The 25,450-nt window shown below is 33.9% G+C and overlaps 1 protein-coding gene across 2 annotated transcripts in view; it reads right to left on the reverse strand.

Moving 5' to 3' along the window:
• PLSCR5 (phospholipid scramblase family member 5) overlaps positions 1-23,685 on the reverse strand; it is a 29,214-nt gene extending 5,529 nt beyond the window's left edge. The window contains exons 1-8 of one of the 2 annotated variants that reach the window (XM_015131968.3): positions 23,539-23,685; positions 18,608-18,786; positions 13,006-13,048; positions 11,838-12,058; positions 9,647-9,808; positions 7,585-7,746; positions 3,982-4,064; positions 3,785-3,894 (exon numbers count right to left, since the gene is read on the reverse strand). In XM_015131968.3, the coding sequence (XP_014987454.3) occupies positions 4,026-4,064; positions 7,585-7,746; positions 9,647-9,808; positions 11,838-12,058; positions 13,006-13,048; positions 18,608-18,786; positions 23,539-23,551 (819 nt within the window). In that variant the 5' untranslated portion in view covers positions 23,552-23,685 and the 3' untranslated portion in view covers positions 3,785-3,894; positions 3,982-4,025. Of the gene's footprint in view, positions 1-3,784; positions 3,895-3,981; positions 4,065-7,584; positions 7,747-9,646; positions 9,809-11,837; positions 12,059-13,005; positions 13,049-18,607; positions 18,787-23,538 lie in introns of those variants that run through there. The other variant, XM_015131969.3, reaches the window with a different exon arrangement.
• Between the last annotated feature and the right edge of the window lie 1,765 nt (positions 23,686-25,450).

Raw genomic sequence — 25,450 nt, forward strand, 5'->3', positions numbered from 1 at the left:
TGCCCTAAACCAGATCCTCTTTTAATATTTCCTCTGTCAGTAAATGGCAAAGGCCTGAAATCCTTTCTTGCTCACAGAGAGTAGGTAGGGAGAAACTGGTCAGGCAGTCAGTTAGGGTGGGTCCTTGGTTGAGTTCTTTCAAACAAAAGAACAGCCTGCAAGCATAAATAAGGGAACTTGCACAGGAGAGCTTGTCTAAGACATGGCCACACTACATAGATAAGACAGGCCACATGACTGACTTGCCCAGACATGTCTGCAAAGGAAAATTCCATCCACTGACACACGTGCATTAAGGGGAACAAAGCAATATGGAGTAAATCAAGGTAAGAGCCTGCATGCACACTAGGAGGACAGGGTGGAGCTACCAGAAATTTGCACTTTATGCAAATTAGATGCCCAGCCCTCATTGGTTTCTTATAAAAGCCTCTGTATTCAACTGTAAAATGACAACCCTTTTCTGGGACCCCTCTCTGAGGCAGAGAGCTTTCTCTCTTTCTTTTGCTTATTAAACTGTTGTTCTAACCTCACCCTTGGCATGTCGCATTCTTGATTTTCTTGGCTGTGAGACAAAGAACTTTGGAAAAATTTAGTTTGTAGTTTAAAAGAGCCCTTCCCAGAACAAAACTGCCTCTATAAATCTAATGAAAGGCCACCAGGTTAAAAGGATGAGAGGGGCCTGAATTCTGTTAAGATGCAGGTGTAATTAAAAGATTACCAGCCATTATACTGCAGGTCACAAGGTTTACAACTTTCCCGGTTATTCCTGTAAGTACCATTACTATTATAGAAACTAAGTTTGGCTTTTTGAAATATCTTTTCAGGCTTTTGCACTTCAAATAACCGAATGGTCCTGCCTAGACCAGCAATTCCTCTGTGGCTTCCACCCAGAAGTGGACTCAGTGCATGAAGACCATTTTCCACACCCCTTATGTTTGTATCCCCAGCCAATCAGCAGCACCCATTCCCTAGCCCCTTGCTTGACAAATGATTCTTGAAAAACCCTAGCCTTCAAATTTTCAGGGAGACTGATTTGAGTAATAATTAAATCCAGCATCACTCCCTCCTTCTCTGACCAAGTCAAATTGCCATACCTTAGCATCTTGTCCAGCTCCATTAAACACTTCTCATATCTGAAATGTAATACGTGTTCTTGTCATTATTGGATTAAAAGCCATCTCTTCAACTAAACTGTTACCACTATAAGAGAAGGGTCTAGATATTTGGCATGTAAGAGCAAGTAAATAAATATTTATTTCAATGAATGAATGAATGAGAGGTGTGTGAATCTGGTCAAGTCTTTCCCAGTAAACACAGTAAACAGAGTTGGAGTAAACAGAGTTGGAGCCTGTGTTCTGGGGTTGTTCTGGGGACAAGAAGCAGTAGTGCACTAGGAAACACTGTTGTACAAGTATGAGTCCTGTTCTAGAGCTGCATGCTTTTCACTAAAAATCATAAGGTCTTGCTAGTCTCTCATGGACTTACATTTGGTGGAAAAGGGAAAAGTAGAGCATAGAAGAGATAAGAAGATCAATTTTACCTTTAATAAGAAAGGAGAGACAGGATGGGTCTCAGTTTATTTTACTATGCCAACTTGGAATCAAAGCAGTACATCAGGTTTTTATTTAAATGCAGCCAATTTAAAAATGAGTGATATATTCTAAGAAGGATTTTAATCTTTAGTGAGTCTTCCTTAGGTGTAAGTGTTGAATCTCTGTCCAATAGTTTTAGGGTTCATTTAATATTAAAAAAACCTCCAAAGCAGTTTATCATGGTAAAATGCAGCACTTACAAATGATATTTTCTTTTTCCCATTTTTGCCCCATGGTGAAAATCTCAGCTGTTGCTGTTGTGACATCAGTTATAAAAATCTTATATTTTAGAAATCAAAAGTAAACGACAAGAGAAGATAGGAAAACAAGATTATCTTTAGTAAGAAAATTTGGGACATGAAGCAGGGGTGCTGGGTGGGAAGGGGGGAAGATGATTTCCCAGGCAGTCATCCTCATACTGTCTGATTTTCCTTTGCTGTCATTTCATTTTGTTACCCTACCAGAAATTTATATAAAGCAAGGTGCCTGGCATGTTATTTGTCCTCCATTTTATTAGTTAATAAGCATCAGTTTTAAAAGTGTAATTTACTTTAGCTGATTATAAGAAAACCATAAATCCCATATACTTGAGTTGCAATAGATTAAGAGGAAAGGGAAGGAATGCTGAGCTCTCCTTCATCATCACCAGAGTTCTTCAAGGTAATACGAGAGTCTCAAGGAGATCTCCAAAGATCACAGTTTAAGTTTGCAGTACTGGCAAAGAGCGAAACTAGATTCCAGGTTATGTCTATTGCACACAAGACTTTTGTTTCCTTCTATGACTGCATTGCTTCCAGCATGAAGGTGATACCAGTTACACTGAAAAAATAAATGGTATGACTGGGAGAAAGCTTGCATGTGATGTTAAAATACAGTTATTTTTTGGTAGTTAATACCTAAACCACTCTGCCTCAGGTACAAGATATGTTATGGTCGATTGAGGCAATATATAGTCTTTACATGCCAAAGGTCGGAGGGAGGGATTGTCAGAAAAGGTTCAGGTGTAAATAAGGACAAATTAACTGAAGAATACTGAACCAGAATATGGGGGAAAGAAGTTTTTCATTTTTATGTTATACAGCACGAAGCCCTTACTCCAGAGTCTAGAACTGAATTGATATTTGTGCGCTCTTTGGGGAATTTAACTACCACCCATAATGTTATTTCTAGGAAATGATCATCTCCTAATTTCAAATGACTCTAACTTGACTAACTTAGTAACAGATGTTCAGCATGCATTCCCTTTTTCTAAGTGAAGAATTGCCTGGAGTTTCTCAAAACACCATCATATGTACATAAATCTGTAGGTAGTATTTGTGTAAGTCTAAAACAGAGCCTACATGGCTACATGGTGCCTTGCTTAAAAGAAATCTGTTCCATTTGGAAAAGGGAGAGAATAATTATTGTCGTTCATAACAAATTTTCCTTTTGTGTAGGTTTTGGAAATATGTTGATAACTCGTGGATAGTAATCAGGAAAACTCCATAAATGTTGAATTGAAAGATACTAATTTAATTGAATGTACTGTACTCTTTTACATCTGCATTTGACTCATGGATTAAGATTTTATTTATTTGGTTTCTGTTGCTTGTTTTTAAGTCCTTGAGTTGTCTATTTTTCAGAGCCTTAGATCCCTTAACTGACTGAATTTTCTCTGCAAATAGATAAAATTCCTGCTAGACAACACTGTAGGACTTAGAGGTCTGTTTATATGCTTATTTAAATCTCTGGCATGAGTAGGTATATAAAGCATTCTTTGGTTTGTAAATACTAGTTTCTTTACGGAATGTAACTGTGCCTCTTACCACTAGAATGAATTCATACCATCTATCTTCCTCTTCATCTTTAGATGTATTATTTACCCAGCTTTTAACTTTTCCAGTGTAAAGTAGTAATATCTCACTACAATAAGAAGATTAATAAACAAAGTATAAAGGGACTACTTTTGAAAAAATGTTTTAGAAACTCAGTGCTTTTGATTAGTAACCAGCCTTAGTACCAGAAAAACTTCAAAGTGTTCTCTAAACATTGAATTTTCATCAGTGATACTGCAAGCCTTAGTTCTCATCTTTCATGCTTACCATTGCAATAACTTCAAAAGGATAAAAAGAAAGAATGGTAATCTCTCAAAGCAACCTTGTGCTCAGGCCAGTAATCACATATTTAGCTATCATGCATTCACAACTAGATAATTGCCTCATTAAACTGTTTTAATAAATATAGTAATTAACTTTTTTTTTTTTTTTACAGAAAAGCAAACACTCAAATCATTCAGAAATGAAATCCAGAGCCCAAGGGATTTCTAGAAGAAAATGAAAAAGAATTAGATAGCGTCAAATATAGACATCTTCAAAGGGAAAGAGATCATTTAAACTTGCTTTTTACTTACTGAAATACGCTCTGCATATTTTATTGTTTTCATTATCTTGGTTATTATAATCCAGCCAGTGAATGTTCAAAGAACATAAAATCCTACAAATAAATAAACTGAATATAAGTGAATTTACAAAAAGAAAACAAGATCAAAAGTTTGACATGCAAGCTTTGATTCTGTAAAGCAATTATATTTCCAACGGTGTTCCAGTATTATGATTTATCAGAAGAAGAAAACTTTAAAAGGTTTAAGCTTTACAACATTTTATTTTCATGCTGAATTTTCAGAGTATAAGTAACTTGCAAACCTTATCTGAATCTGCATAGTATTGTCAAAGTGTTCCAGTATTATATGATTTATCAGGAGATAAAAATTTAAAAGTTTTAAGCTTCATGACATTTTATTTTCATGTTGAATTTTCAGAGTATAAGTAACTTGGAAACTTTATCTAACTCTGCATAGTATTGTCAAAGTTTTGGGTGATAAACCCTTTCCAGAATTAGACAGTAGGCATTCTGGGTCAGTGTAGGAAGTTATAATGGATACCAATATTTGAACAAAAATTAGATTTATTATCACAGATAATGTGGTCAGCAAATAGGTGGTTGAGGGAGTACTAAAAACTATACCAGAGAGAACTTAAAGAGTGAGTGGTGAGTTGGAGGAGTGGTGGGTTGTGAAGTGGTAGCCTGGAACTAGAGGAGACCAAAAATTAGATTTCATTTGTGAATTTAGATTTGTATTTAAATCAGGAAATACCCTTATACCAGCAGCTTTCTAAAGCCTTCACCTGAATAAAATAGAAACAGCATTTAAAAAATAACAACATAATTCTTTCTATAAAATTATATATAGAACAAAGTAATTTACCTAGGTAATACATGTAAGAAATAGTTTTAAAAGCTATATTGGCTGGCAAGAAAAGGCAAGTATTTTACAATACGATGGTAAAAAGAAATAAAGAGAAATGAATGGGAGTCATTAACTATTCTCAGTGAACATATTTCTCCCTTAAATGCTGGATTTTAAAAGTTATCCTTTTAGATGATTAGGGTATTATCTAGATCAGTGCTTCTTAAATTTATAGTGCGTAGAGGAAGCACCTGGGCATCTTTTTCAAGTGCAAGTCCTGATGCATCTGGCGTGGGATCTGAGATTCTTTGCTTTGAGCAAGCTTCTAGGTGGTGCAGATGCTTACACTTTGTACCACACTTTGAGTATGACCTAGATCAACCTTTATGGAACCTACATCTCATCAATCTCTCAAAGCATATGGACTAAGAAATACATGCTTTTTCAAGAAGAACGTATGTTTAGAGGGTTCTGAAACAATAAGAAAAACTGGTAAGGTTTAAAATACAGAGAATTGTAGTTCCAATTTCGGCAGTACATTTTAACCATCAGCTTGTTATGTAAAATAGATGAGTAGGGCAGATTAAAAATGATTGGTTTCTAAATATCAATGTTAAGTGAGGGGCTTAATCAGAAAGACCTAATGAAGATCTTGGGGAAAGGGTGTGTGTGTGGATGGGTTGGTGTTGAAGTCAGAATGATCAAAGATGGGAAAACAAGCAAAGGAAGGGTGACAAGTTAAAAGCACTGTCCAGTGGATAGAGGAGAATATGGAAGAGATGACATTAGGCAATAGGCAAGATAGACTGAACTGGTTAGATTTGCAGATGAAATGGGAGTTGAGAGTGACAACTTAGTCAGTTTAAAAACCTAGCACTATATAGATGTTAGTTCCACCTTCTACCAATAATAGGAGACAGGTAAGTTAAAATAATTCCTCCGAAATCCTGGAGAAATAATCATAATATACATACATGTATATGTATGTGTATATGTATATGTATATATGCATATGTATATCTATGTCTGTATTAAATTCTGAGTTTCCATCAGTGAAGTCATCGGGAATAATTTTTAGTTCATATATTTTCCAAATATCATTAGAAGAGACTCAGTAAGTAGGCCATTAATGTAAATAATCAGATTTAGCATTCTGAAACCCCAGAAAACAATAAAACATGAGAAAGACTTTAAGCTTTATAAAAATTTCTTGCTTACCTAAAGTGCATAACCTGAATCTAAACATGACACAAACTGAAATTAGACCACAGTTTACAAAATAATTGGCTTATGCACTTAAAAAAATGCCAATGTCGGCCGGGCAAGGTGGCTCACATCTGTAATCCCAGCACTTTGGGAGGCCAAGGCGGGCGGATCACGAGGTCAGAAGATCAAGACCATCCTGGCTAACACGGTGAAACCCCATCTGTACTAAAAATACAAAAAAATTAACTAGGTGTGGTGGCACATGCCTGTAATACCAGCTTCTCGGGAGGCTGAGGCAGGAGAATCACTTGAACCTGGGAGGCGGAGGTTGCAGTGAGCCAAGATTGCGCCACTGCACTCCAGCCTGGGCGACAGAGCGAGACTCTATCTCCAAAAATAAAACAAAAACAAAAATGCCAGTGTTATGAGACTCAGGAAAATGCACATGAGTGTGCACATGTTCATGCACACACACACCCCCCTTAAGAACTGTTCCAGGTGAAAAGAAGCTAATGAGATGTGACAAAATGGACATACTTCATGATCTTGGATTTTCTATTGTTAGAAAGGACATCATTATGGGAAATCGGTGCAACCCGAATAAAGTCTGTAGATTAGATAATAGCACTGAATCAGTGTTTAGTGCCTGATTTTGACAATAGTACTGTGATGTGTAAAAAAATTCCTTGTTTTTAGCAAATGCACATTAATATAATTAGGGGAAAAGGCATAATGTCTGCAACCTACTCTCAACTCTTATGCTATTTTAATCACTTATGTGTGGGCCTGTGTATACACATATTTTTATGTATTTATAAAAAATACATGTCAAAAATACATGTCATTTATATATCAAAAAATAAAAACTCCATAAGTCTTTATGGCTGCATTGAAAGCAGTAGGAAATTAGATAAATATTAGAGGGAAAACTAAGAACAGGATATAGGTCACGCATTTTGACACAGTTATTAGTTGACTTCTTTTCTTCTATCATCAATCTCCATACACCAAAGAAGAAAAGGTTTTCAATATAATTGTAAGTTGGAAAGTAATAACAGGAACATAATATGTTAGAAATAATGACAACTGGTACCTATTAACTCATCAAATCATTTCATGTATCTATGTTCATATTGAGAAGGCAACATCCTTAATATCATCTAGCTCACTATCATTTAATGAACCAGTCTGGAACTTTACCCAGGATAAATCATGTGATATTTATGTTTGCATATTTTTTAGTTAAAGTGAAAATAAGCCAAAAATCTAAATTGAACATAAAAGCAAGGGGAAACTCGGTTTTTAGGGAAATGATGAAGAGGATGGGATAGCGTATCAGTTTTTGAGAAAGGGGATATGAGATCACTGGAGAGGGGCTGCCTAACAGAAATGCAGGGTTCTAAATTCTAATTTTTGAAGAACATTGGTCCTAAGCTATCTTTCTATGAATAAAATATACTCTTTGGGGGTAAACACTGTGTAAATGGAATAGGCTATATTGTAATTAACAAGCAAGAAGGAGAATAACAAATCACTCATGCTCTCGAAGCCTATACTTACAAAGAGAAAGCAGGCACCGATCATGGCTGCTTTGACTGTTACATCTAGATCTGCAGGAACATGAATTCCAAAATTGTCAGCATTTGTGAAGACATCATTTACAAATCCTGACCAGTACTTTGAAATCTTCCCAATTGTAAGCTTTTCATTAATGGTTTTCACCTTTAGAAAGAAAATAAGGAGTATTAAATTTGAAAGTGAAAAAAGTTGGTTTTGTACTTCCAAGGATGTTTATTTCATGAGAGATTTGAATTATTTTATTTGTCATCTCCAAATGACACTTCCATGTTACTCATTCCATCATATAAGCATAGGTTTGTAAATTTAGCTTTTCAGTTTACTTTTTAGAAACTTTGCTTTTCTGACAGTTTTCTAGTCCATCATAATTCTTTTTCTTTTTTTGTATGCAGGATAAATAATTAAGGCTCAGCCACCACAAGATGGCAGCAGGTACATAGTTCAATTGAATTATCTAAGCATGAAGGCAATTTCTTTACCTGTGGTCCAGATCTTAAACCTGAATTCCGTATCTTAAAAATATAAAAGAAGATATGTTTGAAAAATATTTCAGAAGGAATTAAATTAATTTCTAGGCATAATTTGTAAACTTTCAAATTTCAGTTGCTAAAATTTTATAATTATTAAAACATTTAAATATTATTAGACATTGTTAAATCACATTTTTATATTATACTCAGACATTTATTAGGTCAATCCTTTGTAACAAATCCTAAATCCAATTTTACATTAAAAAAGTCCTCCTGGCTAATGTGCCACATAGGAAGTTAAGACCAACTGGACATCAAAGTCTATCAGTCCTTCTCAGCTAGAAGGAGTTCACAAATCAACTTTATCAGTTATTCGTTTGTTTACTCTGCTTGCCATCCTGATGCTGAAAGTAATTCAAGAGAAACTATCACTTTTTTCAGGGTAGTGAAAGATAGAGAATAGAGAGAGTTACTTAGGACATTTCTATAGCATGAATGCTAAAACTCATGTTTAATATCTTTCTCAATAATATTACTCTTAGGAAAGTCATGCCAAATCCTTTGGAAACAGGGTGAAGTTAGAACAGTTCAGTTTGCAAAATTTCCATGGTATTTTATGTGCATAGTGTTTCCTGAAATCCTGAGAACTGAATGCCCTTGCTGAGATATTTATGTATGAATGCATGAAAAATAAATATACACTTTCAATTAAGCTGTCTCCTCTACCTAAGATGTATGTCCAGGACAACCTGTTAAGATAGTTTATATGGCTGCAGATCAAATTTGCAACTTTCTATTTTTTAAATATTCAATTCATACACATATAAGAATAAATATTTTTTTATTTTTTGTTTGTTTGTTTGTTTGTTTTTTACAAAACTAACTTAGCAGGTCTTGGAAACACAACTTTTGAGTTACTGCTGTTTTAATGCAACATGCTGCTGAAATGAGACCTACTGGGATATGTGATCACAAGGGCCATAGGAAAGAAGATACCTAATTTAGGTGATTCTAAACTATATTTATTGGCTTTATGGCATGTGTCCTGTGATTCTACATTAATAAAACATACTGAAAAGAGAATGAAGTGCTAATTTTCAAAATCAGGAAATATTGGTTATCTTAAAAAAGTAAAACTATATGTCCAAAAATTTTTGATGTTCAAAGTCTTGGACACATTAAAATCGCAACACATTTACTATTCTAATCAAAGAGATACAGTAGCTTTGTCCATAAAACACATAGAATTATATTTAGCTAAATATGCTTTTGTTATATTAAATTTATTAAAATTATTTTGAATAATACTTACACTGGTCTATGACATATACGATGGCCAAGGTGATAAATTTTGTAATATTATTTTTTAAAAATCCTTGGACTTTATATCTCTGGATTTACATATTCCTATTCTTAGCATGTACAATATGGGCTGATTACATTATATTACAAATATGTTATTTTTCTGAACTTATCTGAGATGAAATTAATTTGAACATATAAAAAATTGAATTATATTGCAAAAAAAAAAATCAGGACCTAAATGAAAACTTCTTTCATTTTGTCAATTGTACCTCAAAATTCACATCGCCAAAACAGCCACATGTCGCACAAGGACCAACAATTTTCAAAATGTCTTCTTTGTTTGCATTTTGGATTGTGAATTTAGGCAGAAAGGGGTCCCACTTCTGTGCAACGTAACCAACTGTAGTACCAGGAGGGGCTTGGATTTCTAACTGCAAGAAGAGATAATGACAAAATAAGATTTTCTTAGGTTATCATATTTTAATTTTACTATAATGTCAATTTACCTGTAAACAATATACTGTTATAAAATTATTTTGATATCCTATAAATCATTCTAAATATCTGCTTTTAAGGATACAGATTTTATAAAATATTTTACAGAGAACAAAGAAATTCACTGTATAAACATATGTTTAGCACAGTGCACTAAAAGTCTTTGTCTTATTTCACTAAAGAGAATCTACCCAACGACTATCTTCTGACCCTGGGACAGTGGCTTCTTTGTCATTTTATCCCAAGTACAACAGTTGTTCAACCACTGAAGCTGTTCCTATGCAGTAACTCACATCTACTCCTTCTAATTGTAGCCACAACACTTATCTCTTTTATCAATTATTGAGTATTCATACTTTTTTCAGTCAGATTATAAACTCCCAGATTATCTGCATTTAATTGAAAACAAATGCTTCTTGCAGAGTTGTAGTCATTAAACACCAGTTTGATTGCTGGTTCGTGGCTTCCACAGTGTTGGAGACTAGTAGTTGGATTTTTGCATTATCAGGCATTACTTTAGTATTTGACTCCATTACCGTTACATATTTATGTAATCAAATCAAATATTTTGTAAAATAAATTGGGGGCGGGTACACATTTTTAAAATGTTTGCATTTAAACCAAGCCATCTCTCCATCATCTGATCTCATTTTGACTTTTCTTATTAAGTTCATAGTCTTATGCATATGTCTGTGACATTCTTGGATAGATAAAAGTGATTTCAACTAGACTGCTCAGAATTAATATAGATTTGTTCTGGGGTCACTTTTAAAGTTATTAATTTGCTATTGACCAAATTTTTTAAAAAGTTACTAATAGGTATCAAGATATATATTATGTTTAATTTATGACCCTGGACTACCATTAAAGAAAACATTAATTATCAAAAATTTTTAAATGAGCATAATTCTGTGATCATAATGACTACACTCTCTTGGGGCATATTAATATTAAATATCCTCAGTAGACGGATGGAAATTCTTGGGCTCCATGCATGAGCACTTCAGTCATCTTATCACTTAGTCAGATGCTTGCCTAAAGATAGTTGGAGAATTAGCTTTGATATATGTTATTAGAAACTTCCCTAAATAACCATCTTTCATATTAATATTTTCCCATCATCCTAAGGTCAGTACTTATCCACAGGTTCTAACAGAGAAGATTGGGCCTAAGTTAGGACACCTGGATCAAGTCCCATCTATGATATTTCCTGATTTCTTGAATGTATAGTCATAGGTTAGCGGCCTCCACTCTCCTTCCTTGACTGCAAAATGTAGAGAGTAATTATTTCTAGCTCCTAGAGATTTCATGACTCTATTCTTGCTCATGAGTAGAATATCCTGGTATCAAAGCCAGCAAAGTAAGTAAAGTTCTGTGTCAATTGAACTGCGTATGTCAATGAAAGTTATTATTATAGGTCTACTAAATAATAATGTAAATCTATTATATATTAAAATAAAATAATTGAATTATTTCCTGTAGAACAATAACATTGTCTTGCCAAACCTTGGGTTTTGTCATAAACGGGTAAATGTGTGAGATTCCATAATAAATAATAATAGCTATCCAAGAGGACACCTTAGAGGAATTTAGTATCACTTAGCACTTTCTGGACTTTGCTCCAGTTGGAGAAGACAAAGGGCATATATGCCCAATCGTGGAACCTGTAGACATTACAATTACATGACTACTATAGAGATTCCAGAGGTCTATCTCATTTACATGATACATGAGCTGTCCTCAACAGTTTACATCACAAAAGCCACCATAGTTTTTGGTTGGAAAGGAAAAAAAATTTAGTGAATCACCAAATCCTCAAGCTGATCTGATCCTAAAGGAACAACATACTATTAATAATTGAAACAACTGACAGGTTAATCGCCTCATTGCTCCAAATGAATTCCTTTTAAAGAAACAAATGCTAATTTTAAAAATCAAAAAAGGCAACCATAGCCAGTAACTAACCTCTTGGAGGTAGCAAGGACACCAGCAGCTGTTACATCTCAAGGGCCTATTCACTGTAATGACCTCTCGACCTGAGTTATCTGTGATCCTCAGGGTGCAAGATCGCAGAGTGGAACAGAAAGTACGATTGAAGCAGATGCTTTCCTCCACTGCAAAGTAAATTCTTTGTCCCAAGCTGTTTTTAATCTCATATTTGTTGGAGGTCTCAGTACCAAGTATCACTGATGGAGCAAAATAAACCATTTTTTATAAAAACATTTTTTTCCTTAGTATTGATAACTGTAAATAAAGAGGAGATGTCATTAAAAGAATACAGTGTCTGATCACTTATTAAGTATATGGTATCTTCTTCACACAAATTTATTTCTGTGCTCTAAATCTGTAGGACTTAGCCATGGAAATAAAAGTAAATGGTGAGAATAAAGCTATATAATTAATTAATATTTATTCCAGATATATGACCTACTTGAGAACATATAGTGTACCTTTTCACTAAAGGACAAATGCTTTAAAGAGTAATTTATAACTCAAAAAATAATTGTATTATTTATATAGAACTATTGGCACCATATGGTGATAATAGTGATTTTGTCTAAAATATTTGCTGGTAATATATCTAAAGTTGTATGCTATCCGGCTATTTCAATTTTCACATATATTTAGGAATAATATAGAGCACCAAAACCAGAAAATACTCAAGTAATTTGAATCCAGTTAGTCATGCTTGTAAATTTGTAGATTCTTAAATAATTTTCCTATTTGGTAAATCACTGATAAAATGATAAAACAGTAACATTTTGTTTTGATAACTTTTTGTTATTTAGTTAAAACCGCAGTTTCCATTTTTGAAATTATTAAGAAATTTAAATGATTAGCATCCATGGAAATAATCAAATACGTTTTACTATTTTAAAGTAGATGTAATGTCAGAATTTGAATGGCAATATCACCAAAGATTCAGAGTTTTATGCTTCTATTTTATCTAAATAAGACTAATAATTTTACTTTTAGCTTTTAATTAAAAAAAGACCTAGTACTCTTTTTGATCTAATTCTGTTTTGCACATTTAACTTTCTCGTTTATAACATCTTTAGATGTAAAGAAACTTGTGAAAACTAAAATATTTTCAATAGTTTTAATAAATGCATAATATATATAATGCACTTACTTCCAAGCAGCTCCACCTGCTGGTGTATAATTATCAGGTCTAACTGTAAAGGATGACATAAAGGAAATAAAAAGTATTACATCACATCGAAAACCTTTGGAGATACTACTATTACCCTATTTACTACGTTGCATAAAATTAGGTCATTTTCATGCTTTCTATTAGGAAAACGGTTGAAAATATCTCACATTTTATAATGTGAAAGAATGTAACTTTTTTTTTTTTATTATTTAAGTAAAAATTTAGAAGAACCCTGAAAATTCCAAGGCAGCATTGAGCAAGAATAAGAATAGGAACGGAGCTGGGAGCAGTTCCTATATTTACTCCAGAAGTAAATCCAGTACTTCTGGAGGTCAAGGTAGGCAGATTGCTTGAGCCCAGGAGTTCGAGACCATCCTGCGCAAAATGGCAAACCCCTGTCTTTACAAAAAATACAAAAATTAGCTGACTGTGGTGGTATGTGCCTCTAGTCCCAGCTACACTGGAGAGAGGCGGAGATGGGAAGATCGTTTGATCCTGGGAGGTTGCGGTTGCGGTTGCGGGGAACCATGAGCCCAGTACACTCCAGCCTGGTCCCCAGAGGAAAACTCTGTCTCAATTAAAAAAAAAAAAAAAAAAAAAAAGGAGGCGGAGACAGAACTACATGTTAACTCTGCGATAATGAGAAAATTAGAGTTGATCTTGAAAACAAGAGTTTGTGAAGATTTTTAAACAATCTCTGAATTATAATGTTTAAGATGTTTTACAATTCAATTTTTTTTTTAAATATAGGAAACAACACAATAATGATTTGAATGCCTGGCCTCTCCTCTTAACCTCTGCCTACCTCTACTATCACTCTGTCAAACTACAACTCATTTCTTTCAGTGATGGAATATACTTGTTAAACCTGAAAAGTTATTGTATATATTTTTCTCTCATTCACACTTTCCTATGGACTAAAAATAAAAATGAGTTCCTGCGGATGCCAACAAAATACCAATCTAAGTCAAATAAATGTTATGGCACTAAATACATTACAAAATTTGACTTATGTAATTAAAAATAAAGTTAATTTACAGAGATAAAGTATCCACAGATAATTGAGAAATGACTATTAAAATAAAAAGTCTGCAATGCAAATTGTTTTTTAAAGGAAATATGAAAGTTCTGTTCTTATAAAGTAATTTATTTGTGCTTATTTTATTTTTATTTTTATTTTTTGAACAGAGTTCAGCTTTGTGGCCCAGGCTGGAGTGCAGTGGCACGATCTTGGCTCACTGCAACCTCCACCTCCTGGGTTCAAGCAATTCTCGTGCCTCAGCCACCTGAGCAGTTGGGATTACAGGTGCTCACCACCATGCTTGGGTAATTTTCTTACTTTTAGTAGAGACACAGGGTTTCGCCGTGTTGTCCAGACTGGTCTCAAACTCCTGACCTCAAGTGATCCACCCACCTCAGCCTCTCAAAGTGCTGACATTACAGGTATGAGTCACTGTGTCTGGCCTATTTGTGTTTATTTTCAATCTGATATTCAGTACTTGAAGATCCAGTAATGCAAAAGCATGAACACTGAATATGCTGCTGATCATTGTATTTTCTAATGCTTCATTTTTCATTCCACCTTAAAATTTTCTTCCCCATATTCTCCCTTCGCATTAATAAACTCACCAGTAACTTTTAAACTAACCAGTCATTACTAAAATTTGGTATTGAGTGGACATTACAATCTCAGAACATTTGAAGCTACGTGATTTCCCTCATTGTCCTTGTATGTCCTAAGGTGGAGGTAAAACTAATATCATTTTCTCTATTTAAATCTTCTTATTGATAAAATAATATGTGTGGCTACTTTTTTAAGGTTCGCAAAAAATATTTTTCCAAAAATAATTTATGATCGAATATATTCTAAAACCTAAATTAACAATAATGACAAAGCTTTTTATTAGAAAAAAAAATACTTGACCAAGTCTTTAGTAATGTACTGCATTAGTTCTGTTATCTTCTGAGGAAAATGGAGTGGTAAGCCTCAACAAGGATGTACATTATTATTTAGCAGTTGATCTATGCACAAGTAACTTAGAAATAAAGATCTGTGTGGTCAAAAATAAAGTGGGAGTTTAGGTACTCTGAATACTGATGTTGTGAATCAAGTTTTAGTGTTGAAATTTAGAAACTATTAATTGAAATCCACCTGACAATGAAAAAGAAGTAGTACCTCTCTAATATCCAACAACAGCAGCTTTTTAAATTGAATAACTACCATAAGGTAGTCACTGTGCTAGATGTTTAGACAGTGTCTGATTTAATCCTCACAAAAACTTGGAGAGATAAATATCATTAATTTTAAACGTGAGGAAACAAGCCCACAGAGATTAAGTAATTTGCCCACGATCACAGAACTTGTAAATGGCCATCAATTCTACCATGCATTCTACTCTGTTTCTTTACTGACATCACTATGCTAAATTTAAGGGAAATAAATCTCAAGTGACAATATGAAACTTGAATACCTTTCATATTTTCTTACTTTTATACCCTCCCCACCCTCTGTAATAACATTTGATTTGCTTTCTCTGTGAAATAATCTCCTGGATTTGGGGGAGTTGTTTTTGGTCGTTCTTGTAGTTTTCTTTAAATAGCACATAGCCACTTATAAACCATGGCCCAAAGGGACATTTTTCATTCTTTTTCTATTGATTGATAGACTAGGAATTTTGAAAACTTTAAACAGATTGAATTATACATTTAGGTGTCATGGCAAGTAAAACTTAACTCCTTAAGTATGAAAGCTGTAGAAATGAAAATACAATGAGAGGGTTAGATGTATGGCTTAAGAATTAATTTTCTTAAAAAATCACGTTGACAGGTATCAATTATTCCATTTGATATACGTATTTCAAAATAAATGGGATATTTATATGTTTTGTAGACTTTACCTCATTATTCTTACATACAGGTGACTAAACTATAATAATTATTCTTTGACACTTTGACACTATACAATAAAATGTTATTGACTGTATGAACATGTAAATCTAATTTGTAATGAATCTATCAATTTTATTCTTAGATTTAATATACATTCTATAGATAAACACTCATATACGTATATTTTCTTTTTTTTTTTTCTATTTTTTTCTTTTTTTGAGATGGAGTCTGGCTCTATCGCCCAGGCTGGGGTGCAGTGGCCGGATCTCAGCTCACTGCAAGCTCCGCCTCCCGGGTTCACGCCATTCTCCTGCCTCAGCCTCCCGAGTAGCTGGGACTACAGGCGCCCGCCACCTCGCCCGGCTAGTTTTTTGTATTTTTTAGTAGAGACGGGGTTTCACCGTGTTAGCCAGGATAGTCTCGATCTCCTGACCTCGTGATCCACCCGCCTCCGCCTCCCAAAGTGCTGGGATTACAGGCTTGAGCCACTGCGGCCGGCCCCGTATATTTTCAAATTGTTTATGGAAACAAGATTCTCAATAGTAATTGGATGGACTTGATTAAAAGAGAATAATGTTAAAATATTTTATTTAAATTTTTTAATTTAGAAAGATATTTATTGTATATTTCCTGTTTATTCATTGATTAATGTACTCTTTCCAAATGTTCATTATTTTATTTGATTTTTGTGACTTTCAGAGAAAACGTAGCATCTAAAAATTCATTTTGTATTGTGCCTCTTCCAGACTCATGGCATAACACTTTTGAAATGCTCATTCATGGTTTTATATGTGCACTGCTTTAAAGTAAATAAAATAAATGTTCTTTTAGTATAAAGTGAGGAAATTATCTTTCTCTTTAGAAGTAGAATATTCAACAATTGGTGGCATATTTTTTTTTTCTTGGAACGATTAACAAAGGTATATTTTTGGAAAATTTATTCCATTTTAGAACCAAAGCCAATGGGTTCATATCTCTACTTACTGAACGTAACAAAAATGTATTCATGTCAAGCATCTGGCTCCGGGTGTGTCATCATTCATGAATGGAAGAAGAATATGTGATGACCATATGTGATCATCAAACCTCAGCCCTCTGGCACTGGTATATCACTTTTATACTTGGCAAAACCTTGTCTGACAACATTCCCAAACAGCTTGCAGCAGTTAATCAACTCTAGTCAGCTATTACAGCTGATCCTTTCTGCAGATGGAAGATGGTAGGTTCACGTTTCCAGCTCTTTTACATATCTCCCTGAGCTCTCCAGTCTCTAAAGTACATTTGTCTGCCAGTGGGTTTCTGGAGAAGGCATCTGCAATTATAAACATTTTACCAGGAACATATGCTGCATGCAGCTTAAACCCTATCAGGCATAACAGAAATCTCTTGTACCTTAAGGGAATTAACACAGAGATTTGATTTTGATAAAGGAGATAGACTTTATAGTTTGAAAGAATGCCAAACAAGCTGAAAATTGCAGCAGATGTGCTGACATCTCAATATTAGTGTAATTGTACTTCTAATCTTTTTTTAGGATAAAATACAAAAGCAAAAATAATATACATACACGAATAGCAATAGCTATTTATATGCCATAAAATTCAGATAGTGATATTTTGATTGATTTATTGTAAGGTTTGAATCCTGCCTACTCTACAATGACTGGAACAGTGACTATATCCAATAGCAATATGCTCTTTTAAGCAAATTGGCCTGGAGATGCAGTGGTATCAGCAGACAATGTTCACTTTATAACTGCTTTCTCTTGGATTTGTGTCCTCCTCTTGAGATTCAGTTGAGGACATTGAGCTCTCAGCTCATTGCTGAAGTCTCTTTCAAGTACTTTGATCCTTAAGAACCTCTCTCTCCTCTATACACCTGAACAAATTACAATAGTGTGCTTATCAATCATTTGTATATAGGCATGCACTTTGCATTAACTTTTTTTTTTTTGTCTTGCCATTTAGGTTGCAGAACTTTTGGGTGACAGGGGCTAGGTTTCATGCTTTTTATATGTCTCGAGTATAGCAAGCACTCGACAAATATTCTTTAATTAAATAGCTGTAGGTGACTAGATACATTAGAAAATTTTTTCTTTTTTTTTTTTTCCCAAGTCAGAGTCTCACTCTATCACCCAATCTGGTGTGATCACAGCTCACTGCAGCCTTGATCTTCCTGGGCTCAGGTGATCCTCCCACCTCAGCATCCTGAGTAGCTCGGACCCCATGCAAATGTCACCATGCCCTGCTAATTTTTGTAGAGATGGGGTTTTTATCATGTTGCCCAGCCTGGTCTGGAACTCCTGGCTTATCCGCCTGCCTTGGGCTCCCAAAATGCTGGGATTACAGGCATGAACCACCATGCCTGGCATATTGACAAATTCTTGAGGAAAAATTTGCTGACACCTTGATCAATGAACAAGTGGCTAAACATGCTAAACAGCTCCATCAAAAATATTTAGCCTCATCATTCTGTCAAATAAATAAGGAAGATAAAAGTAGTAATAAGACACACTTTTAAAAATAGTATAAATAAATAAAATTAATATTTTACAATTTTATGATTTATAATGCTTTTTTCACTTCAGTAAATTATTGGTTAAAGTCTTTCAACCTTGATTGAAAAGTCAGAAAGAAAGTTTGTATTAATTTTAAGGGTAGAACTATCTGTAGGAATAGAAAGATAAAAACACCTGGCTTAAATATTCTAGACCCGGAGGGAGACTGACTGTTGGCAGGAAACTTCTTGGCAAAGGGCGACTCAGCTGCCATGCTTGGTTCCCTGGATTGGAAGATGAGGCAGGAAGGCTTTGGTCTGGGTCTGGAACTCCAGGAAGAAAACTAGGCAGACCTCTTCTTTGGTTCTGGGCATCTGCAAGAGAATGGAAATCCCAATCCATATTTAAATTTAGGCCATTTTATTTAGTCCTTCTTAAAATATTTGTTACTTCTTGATTGATAGGATAGTTTATCTCCTGCCTCTCATTTTAATGCCCTTTTCCTTATTTTCACTACTCACTGCCGTTACCACTTGTCCCCTAAGTTAGAAAAAAAGAAGAACAGGAGACTTCTGGTAGTAGTTGTGAGAAAAAGTTGAATTTAGCCAAAATAAATGACTTTAGAAAAAATATGCGTATGTGTATACGTGTGTGTGTATATGTAATTACTTGCATATATATATACACTTACTGCATATATATTTATATGCATACATAAATTATATATTATATAAATATACAAAGCAAAATGTGGAGAGTAATTATTGGTTACTTTATACATATATAAATTATATATTATATAAACATATATAAGTATATACATATAAATTGATGTTACTTGAATATATATGCAGTAATATATGTCTATCTATTTATATATATACTTATTTTTATATATTTATGTTTATATAAGTCTATATATAACCAATAATAGTTTGAAGCTATGCAGCCTTTTGTAGCTCACCCACTATTACAAAATATAAACGATATCAGAACCAAATAATTATATAAAGTTTGACTAAAATTTTTAGAGAGGATACCTGTTTTCTAAATTATTGCCAGGTAAATATGTTACAATTTAATCGTCTTTTACTTTGAAATTTGGGGGTTTATTATTTACTTTGCATTGCTCTGTATAATTTTATGTATAACCCCTAATAAGGTGGTATATGCAAAGGCCTTTTTGTTTAAAAATATAAATGATAGCTTTTCTATGATTTTTTTCTTCTCACATAACTACCATTTGGATATATCTCTCATCAGATATCTTTTTTTTCAAAGAATATCAGTATATTTACTTCTCATGTTTAGTAATCAATAAAGTGTTAGAGCTTTCACAAGTGCATTCAGTTAGTTTATCCACATTATGCTGTTTTAGATTGGGTATAGATGTGAAGCAAGGTTTGTGACAGGTATTTTCAAATATAAGAAGGGCCATTACGAAGACAAGCAATTCAGATTGTCCTAAAGACATATAAAAGAGAAGGGCAAGGAAATTGCTTCTGCGTTGACAACAAGTAGGAAATTTATAACAGCTACACAAAGATTTGAATAAGTATTCTCATTACTCACATACCAAAATTGAAGTGGAATCTCTACAATTAGCAGCAAATTACAATGTTCTCACTTCAGCAATGTGTCTCAGACTCATGAAGGTTTGTATGTGTGTGGGGGGGGTGGTGGGGAAGAAATATCTTTATCTTTTAAATCTGTGAAAAATAAATTCTAAAAATGCATTTGGGTTTCCTTTGGTGGTAGTAAATTTCTCATCATTAAGAAAACTCAAGCATATTCTGAATTCATTCATTCATTCATTCATTTATTCATGAAGTAAATTCATTCATTTATTTATTTAACCTTAAGGTTATTAGAATAAACTGAGTTTATTATTATTAGTGTAGGGCCATTCGGTTTATACTGGTCTGTGATATGTAGAATGTAGACATGCTTTATGGTTAGGATCGAATGGAATAACTTGTCAAATGGCCCCACTAAAATACAGCCTAATACTGATAATACTATAGCAGTTTGGTTTCCACAAGGACCCCCATACTGAACTTCTCATACATCTGGGGCAGATACAAAGGATATAGGTTTTAGACCTCCCCTTGCTCTTGAGAACATCTCCTCAATGGGATCCTAAGAAGTAAACCCAGAGAAAGACTATGTAACACTATGTCAGATTTGGGAGAAGAGCTAATGGCCATTAATATAGCAATAATGACTCAAAATATTAAAAGGTAATAAACAATAAACATTTTTTCTTTAGCATTAGTGCAAAATGTACCATTATCACTTTCAGAAAAACATAGAGGCAAAATTATGATCTAGGGAAAACTAGTTCACAATGATAAAATCCAGAATAGTGGTCCATCTTGGGAAAGAGAGGATGCATGGCTATTGGCTAGAAAGAGAACTTAATAGAATCTAGAAATGTTTATATCTTGATCTTGGTGGTGGTCATGAGTGTGTCCTTATTTTAAAAATCATGGAGCCTAGGTTTTGTGCTCTTTATGTCCTTCACTGCACATATTATCTCTCAATTAAAAACCATGTGTAGGGATCAATTTCTAACAATAGCTGGTATAAGATTATTATTTTCTCTCTCACTGTAAACTTAATTGTTAAAGGGACTCACAGATTACCCCAATTTTATCCTGTAAATTATGTTTGCTGTAACAAAATGCCGTAGGTTATGGAGGATTTGGCAAGTCACTGTACATTCCCACCCAGGCCTGGAGGGCCTTAGACTTCACAGCAGGTCCAGAGGCATTAATGCACTTGAGGCTCAGAGGATATTATGTCCAAAGTCTTTATTTAGGAGTAGAGTATGGGTGAGTCTCTGCCTGAGACTGTTGAGAGACATCAGTATTCTGCGCTCACCTGCTGCTTCTTCTGGGATTTTAGTTCACATTGAAGCAACCTTTGGAGACAGCTCTTGCTCACTTCAGATCACCCTGTTTGAGAGCAACTTGCTCTTAAATTCTGTTAATTTCTACTGAGTCAGGGGGTTCCAGATCACACAAATGTCTCTTCAGTTCTAATGGCACCCGGCATTTAGACTGTCTTTTGGTTTAGTAGTGCTGATTGATCTGCCTATGAAATGTGTGAAATGTACACTTAGTCTGCGTTCCCTGGGAAAATGGGAATTGCCAATATAGTTACTGGGCAAGAAAACATTATGTTATAAATTATGTCTTTATATACAGTTGAAGAAAACTATCTGCAAAAGTGTTTTACTTAGATAATGGTGATAATTTGACTTGTCTTAAACAAGGTATCTAATTCACAAGAAAGCTTTGTTGTCACTTATAGTCTCCTAGGTAGTATGAAGTCTCTAATAGGTGTTTTATCCACTCCATGTATTAAATATTTTGAGCCGGGTGCAGAAGGAGGGTCAGTTTTCCACCTGAAGTTTTGCTTCTAAGTTTAGACTTGGGTCTTTATCATTATGGAACATCACTGCTTCCTGGTAGATTAATCATATTTTGACATAATATTACTTTCCAGTCACAAGTTTCTTCAAAGACTCAGACCACCAGATGAAGAAGGAACTCCTTTGAATTTCTTACTGGCTTTGAATTTCTATCTACTCTTTTAAAAATGTATAACTAGCTTATAAATATTTTATACACTCTGCAACTCTTTACCTTGCAGGCTACAGTATTGCTGTAACTCTTATTTTATAAAGTGACAAAGTATTTTGGACTAAATGTTAGTGTCAGTCTTAAATGAAAGGAAATATTTGTCAAGGTTTTTTGTTTGTCTTCAGACAGAAAAAATGATGACACATATATCAAATTCATGATTTTGCTATTTCACATGTATATTTTACAATTTGTGTGAGCTTTCCCAGTGATTCTGAGGGACCGAGGGACTGGTCTACATTAAAGATTGATAAAAATGGAAAGATTATCTCATTTGTTTCATATTAAACAGTGTCCAAAAGTATGTTTTGATAAAGGAAGAAAGTAAGCATACACATTTGTTTGAATGGATCACTAATTTAGGATACTGCAAATTGATGGGCCCTACTATCCTATCTGTAATTAATTTAAAAGGTTTTCACCAATTATACTAATCATAATTCTTCATGCTAAAACTTTTAATTATAGCCTAGGCTTTAATGGTTCATTCTGACAATGAAAGGAGAGCACGTTATAATTTTATTTTTTATACAGTTTCACAAGTGTTTTTAGTGAGATTGCAGCTTACTTTAAAAACAACTATATCTCTTGTCTTTTGAGAATTTCTTTAAAGTAAGATAACAGTTATGATATTTTTGCAGTTTTAGGAATTTGAGAAAAAAACTCATCAGTCCTACTCCCAAAAGTCTGCTAAGTGATCTGCGTGCTTAAAGTAGATATTTTCTGTTTGTTTTCTATCTTTAATTTACCACAAGGAAATTTCAAGGTATTTTTGCTTTATAATTCAGAAATACTTATTTCTAGCCAATCAAATTTAAGAATCAATAATAACACCTGTCAGATTCTTTATAATAAACGGTTATATCACATAATTTGAATAACAAATGGGAAATTAAAACTTAGAGAGTGTAACTGGATTGTTTGTAACCCAAAGGATAAATGGGATGGATTTATGGGATGGATATCCTATTCCCCTTTATGTCCTATTTCACATTGCCTGCTTGTATCAAAACATCTCATGTATCCCATAGGTATATATACCTACTATGTACCCACATAAATTTTTAAAATTTTAATTTTTAAAAAATTATTAAATTGCACTTTAACACTTTCTGAATTATGTGTGAAAAGTTTTCTTCAAATCCTTTTAAACTTAAAATATCACCCTGTCCTTACGTTTAACATTAAAGATTCTCATTCTAAACTTTGCTATGCAGCTTTTCTTATTAATTCACTATGTTTGTGTTCATGATAACTAAAACATCATTTACATCTGAACTTTTACAGTCTGTCAGATAGAGTGTTTTTAAATTTAACTCAACATGCTCCTGGGAGTTAGAATTTTAAAATCACAATGTTCAACAGTGACAAATAACAGCTTTTAAGATACCAATCTAACTGGTTGTAACACATCCACAATTGTTTATTTTTAGTCATAATATAAGAAAAAAATTATTGGTTGGTTATATTTACTCTTACCTTTAGAGGCCATGAAGATGTCTGAGTCACTTCTTCAAAGGCTGCCAGGTTGGAAAACAAAGGCTTTTCTTGTTGCAGCAAGGAGAGAAAACGCAGCATGAATAAAACTTCAGAAGGTGTTTGTCTACCACTTGTCAGCTTACATATAACAGAGGAAGGGAGTCCCTTGCTGTTTCTAGACTTCCGGATTTTATCGGTTTGGACAACAGAGTGAGATGAAACTGTCATAAAAGTAAACACTGTTCAGAAACCATCATATAACTTTGGTGGCTGACGGAACAATTTAAAAATAATAAAAATCAGAAAGGAAAACACACAACACTCATTTTAAGTGTCTTTTTTTTTTTTTACCAAGTTGTTTTTGTATTTCTTAGAACATACATGCTTTCATTCAGTCTTATATCAGAAATATCCTGTATTTCTTAATTTCTAGAAGTCTCCATTCCAGATTCTGTGATAAAACCTCCTATCGTGTAAATTTTTGACAGTTCTAAATACAATTCTTTACATGTTGAAAATGTTTGAACATTATTATTCTTATTTTTCTTTTGGCTTTATCTCCATCCCTTCAACTCAAAACAAACAAGAAGAGGATATATTCCCTACGACTATAAAAATACATCTTTATTTTCATTTTTTAATTGAATTTGATTAATCAGAGACATTGGAATATACAAACCTTCAATAGCCTTGCAAAGCGAATCAAAATTTAGATGATATTTAACTGCATTGAATTCTAAGGAAAGAAAACAAATGCTGTAACCTTGACTAGACAGCTCGTATTTCTAAATGCAGCTGCCCAGGTGACCATGCAGATTTTGCTCACCAAGTCAATTGCCCTAGATGGTATGATTCACAAAGGTTGAACATGCAGGATATATTGCGTTATCAGCAATAGTGTCTATTTCTAAAAATAGTTAAGAGACTTCAGAGACTTAAAATGGGTGTTGTGAGACTTCAGAAGGTATACCTGGTGATGAAAAATTATAAAGTCAAATCTCACAGTTTGCAGACTGCCAAAAGTTTGAATTTTCCTTATTTGACAAAGAGGAGTGGTTTTGTTGTTGTTGTTTTCTTAGTGTTTGGAGTTGAAAAAAGCTACCATTATTTAATATGTCGTTTGGCAGAAAAGATGTGTAAATATGATTAGTATTTTTAAATTAAACTGTATGTTTCCTAAGTTTTTTTAATGTTTGTCAAGAGCATTTGGAAAAACGTTAATGCAAAAAATTAAGTTATTAACACTATCAAATAAGATGTTTTGAAATGTGGTCATAATTCACCAGTTAACTTTGACTGCTCTACACAGCACAAATTTTGAAATAAAGATAAATATCTAAGTGAATTAAACACATTTGTGAACTCTCCAAGGACAACCATATATGACATGGGCATATGATGACATAGGCATATGATTGACTGATGGGATCTTTTAATATTTAATCTGCAGTGAAGGCTTTTCAGATCATCAAACCTGGTAATGCTACTGGTGAGGTATAGTCAAAGCCTCTTTCTTCCCCTATGCACTCTCCCTGTCTTGCCAAAGATAATACCAATATTGTATTTTTTTTCTTTTTAAAGGCTCAGTGTTTGCCAACCTGAGATCTCCCTTCCTTCATTCCTTTCTTTGTCTCAACTTTTCTCAAGGAGAGGCTCACAAACTCTGTTTAATAGGACTCTCGCATGTTTCAAGTGTTCTAACACTGTGTGTTCACGCAGCTGAGAAATGCTGCTCCACAAGCTGGCCTCTCTCCTGTTGCTATTGCTGCTGCCATTCAACTTCACCTTCATAGTACTCAGTGCTCTTCTCCAAACATCTGTTGCCTTCCCAGAAGAACCAGGGCAACCATTTTTTACTCAAGGTGGTCACAGCATCCTTTGGGCTCTGTGCCATGAAGCCCTTGACCTTTTC

This window comes from Macaca mulatta, chromosome 2, assembly GCF_049350105.2.
Source record: "Macaca mulatta isolate MMU2019108-1 chromosome 2, T2T-MMU8v2.0, whole genome shotgun sequence".
NCBI classification, from domain to species: domain Eukaryota; kingdom Metazoa; phylum Chordata; class Mammalia; order Primates; family Cercopithecidae; genus Macaca; species Macaca mulatta.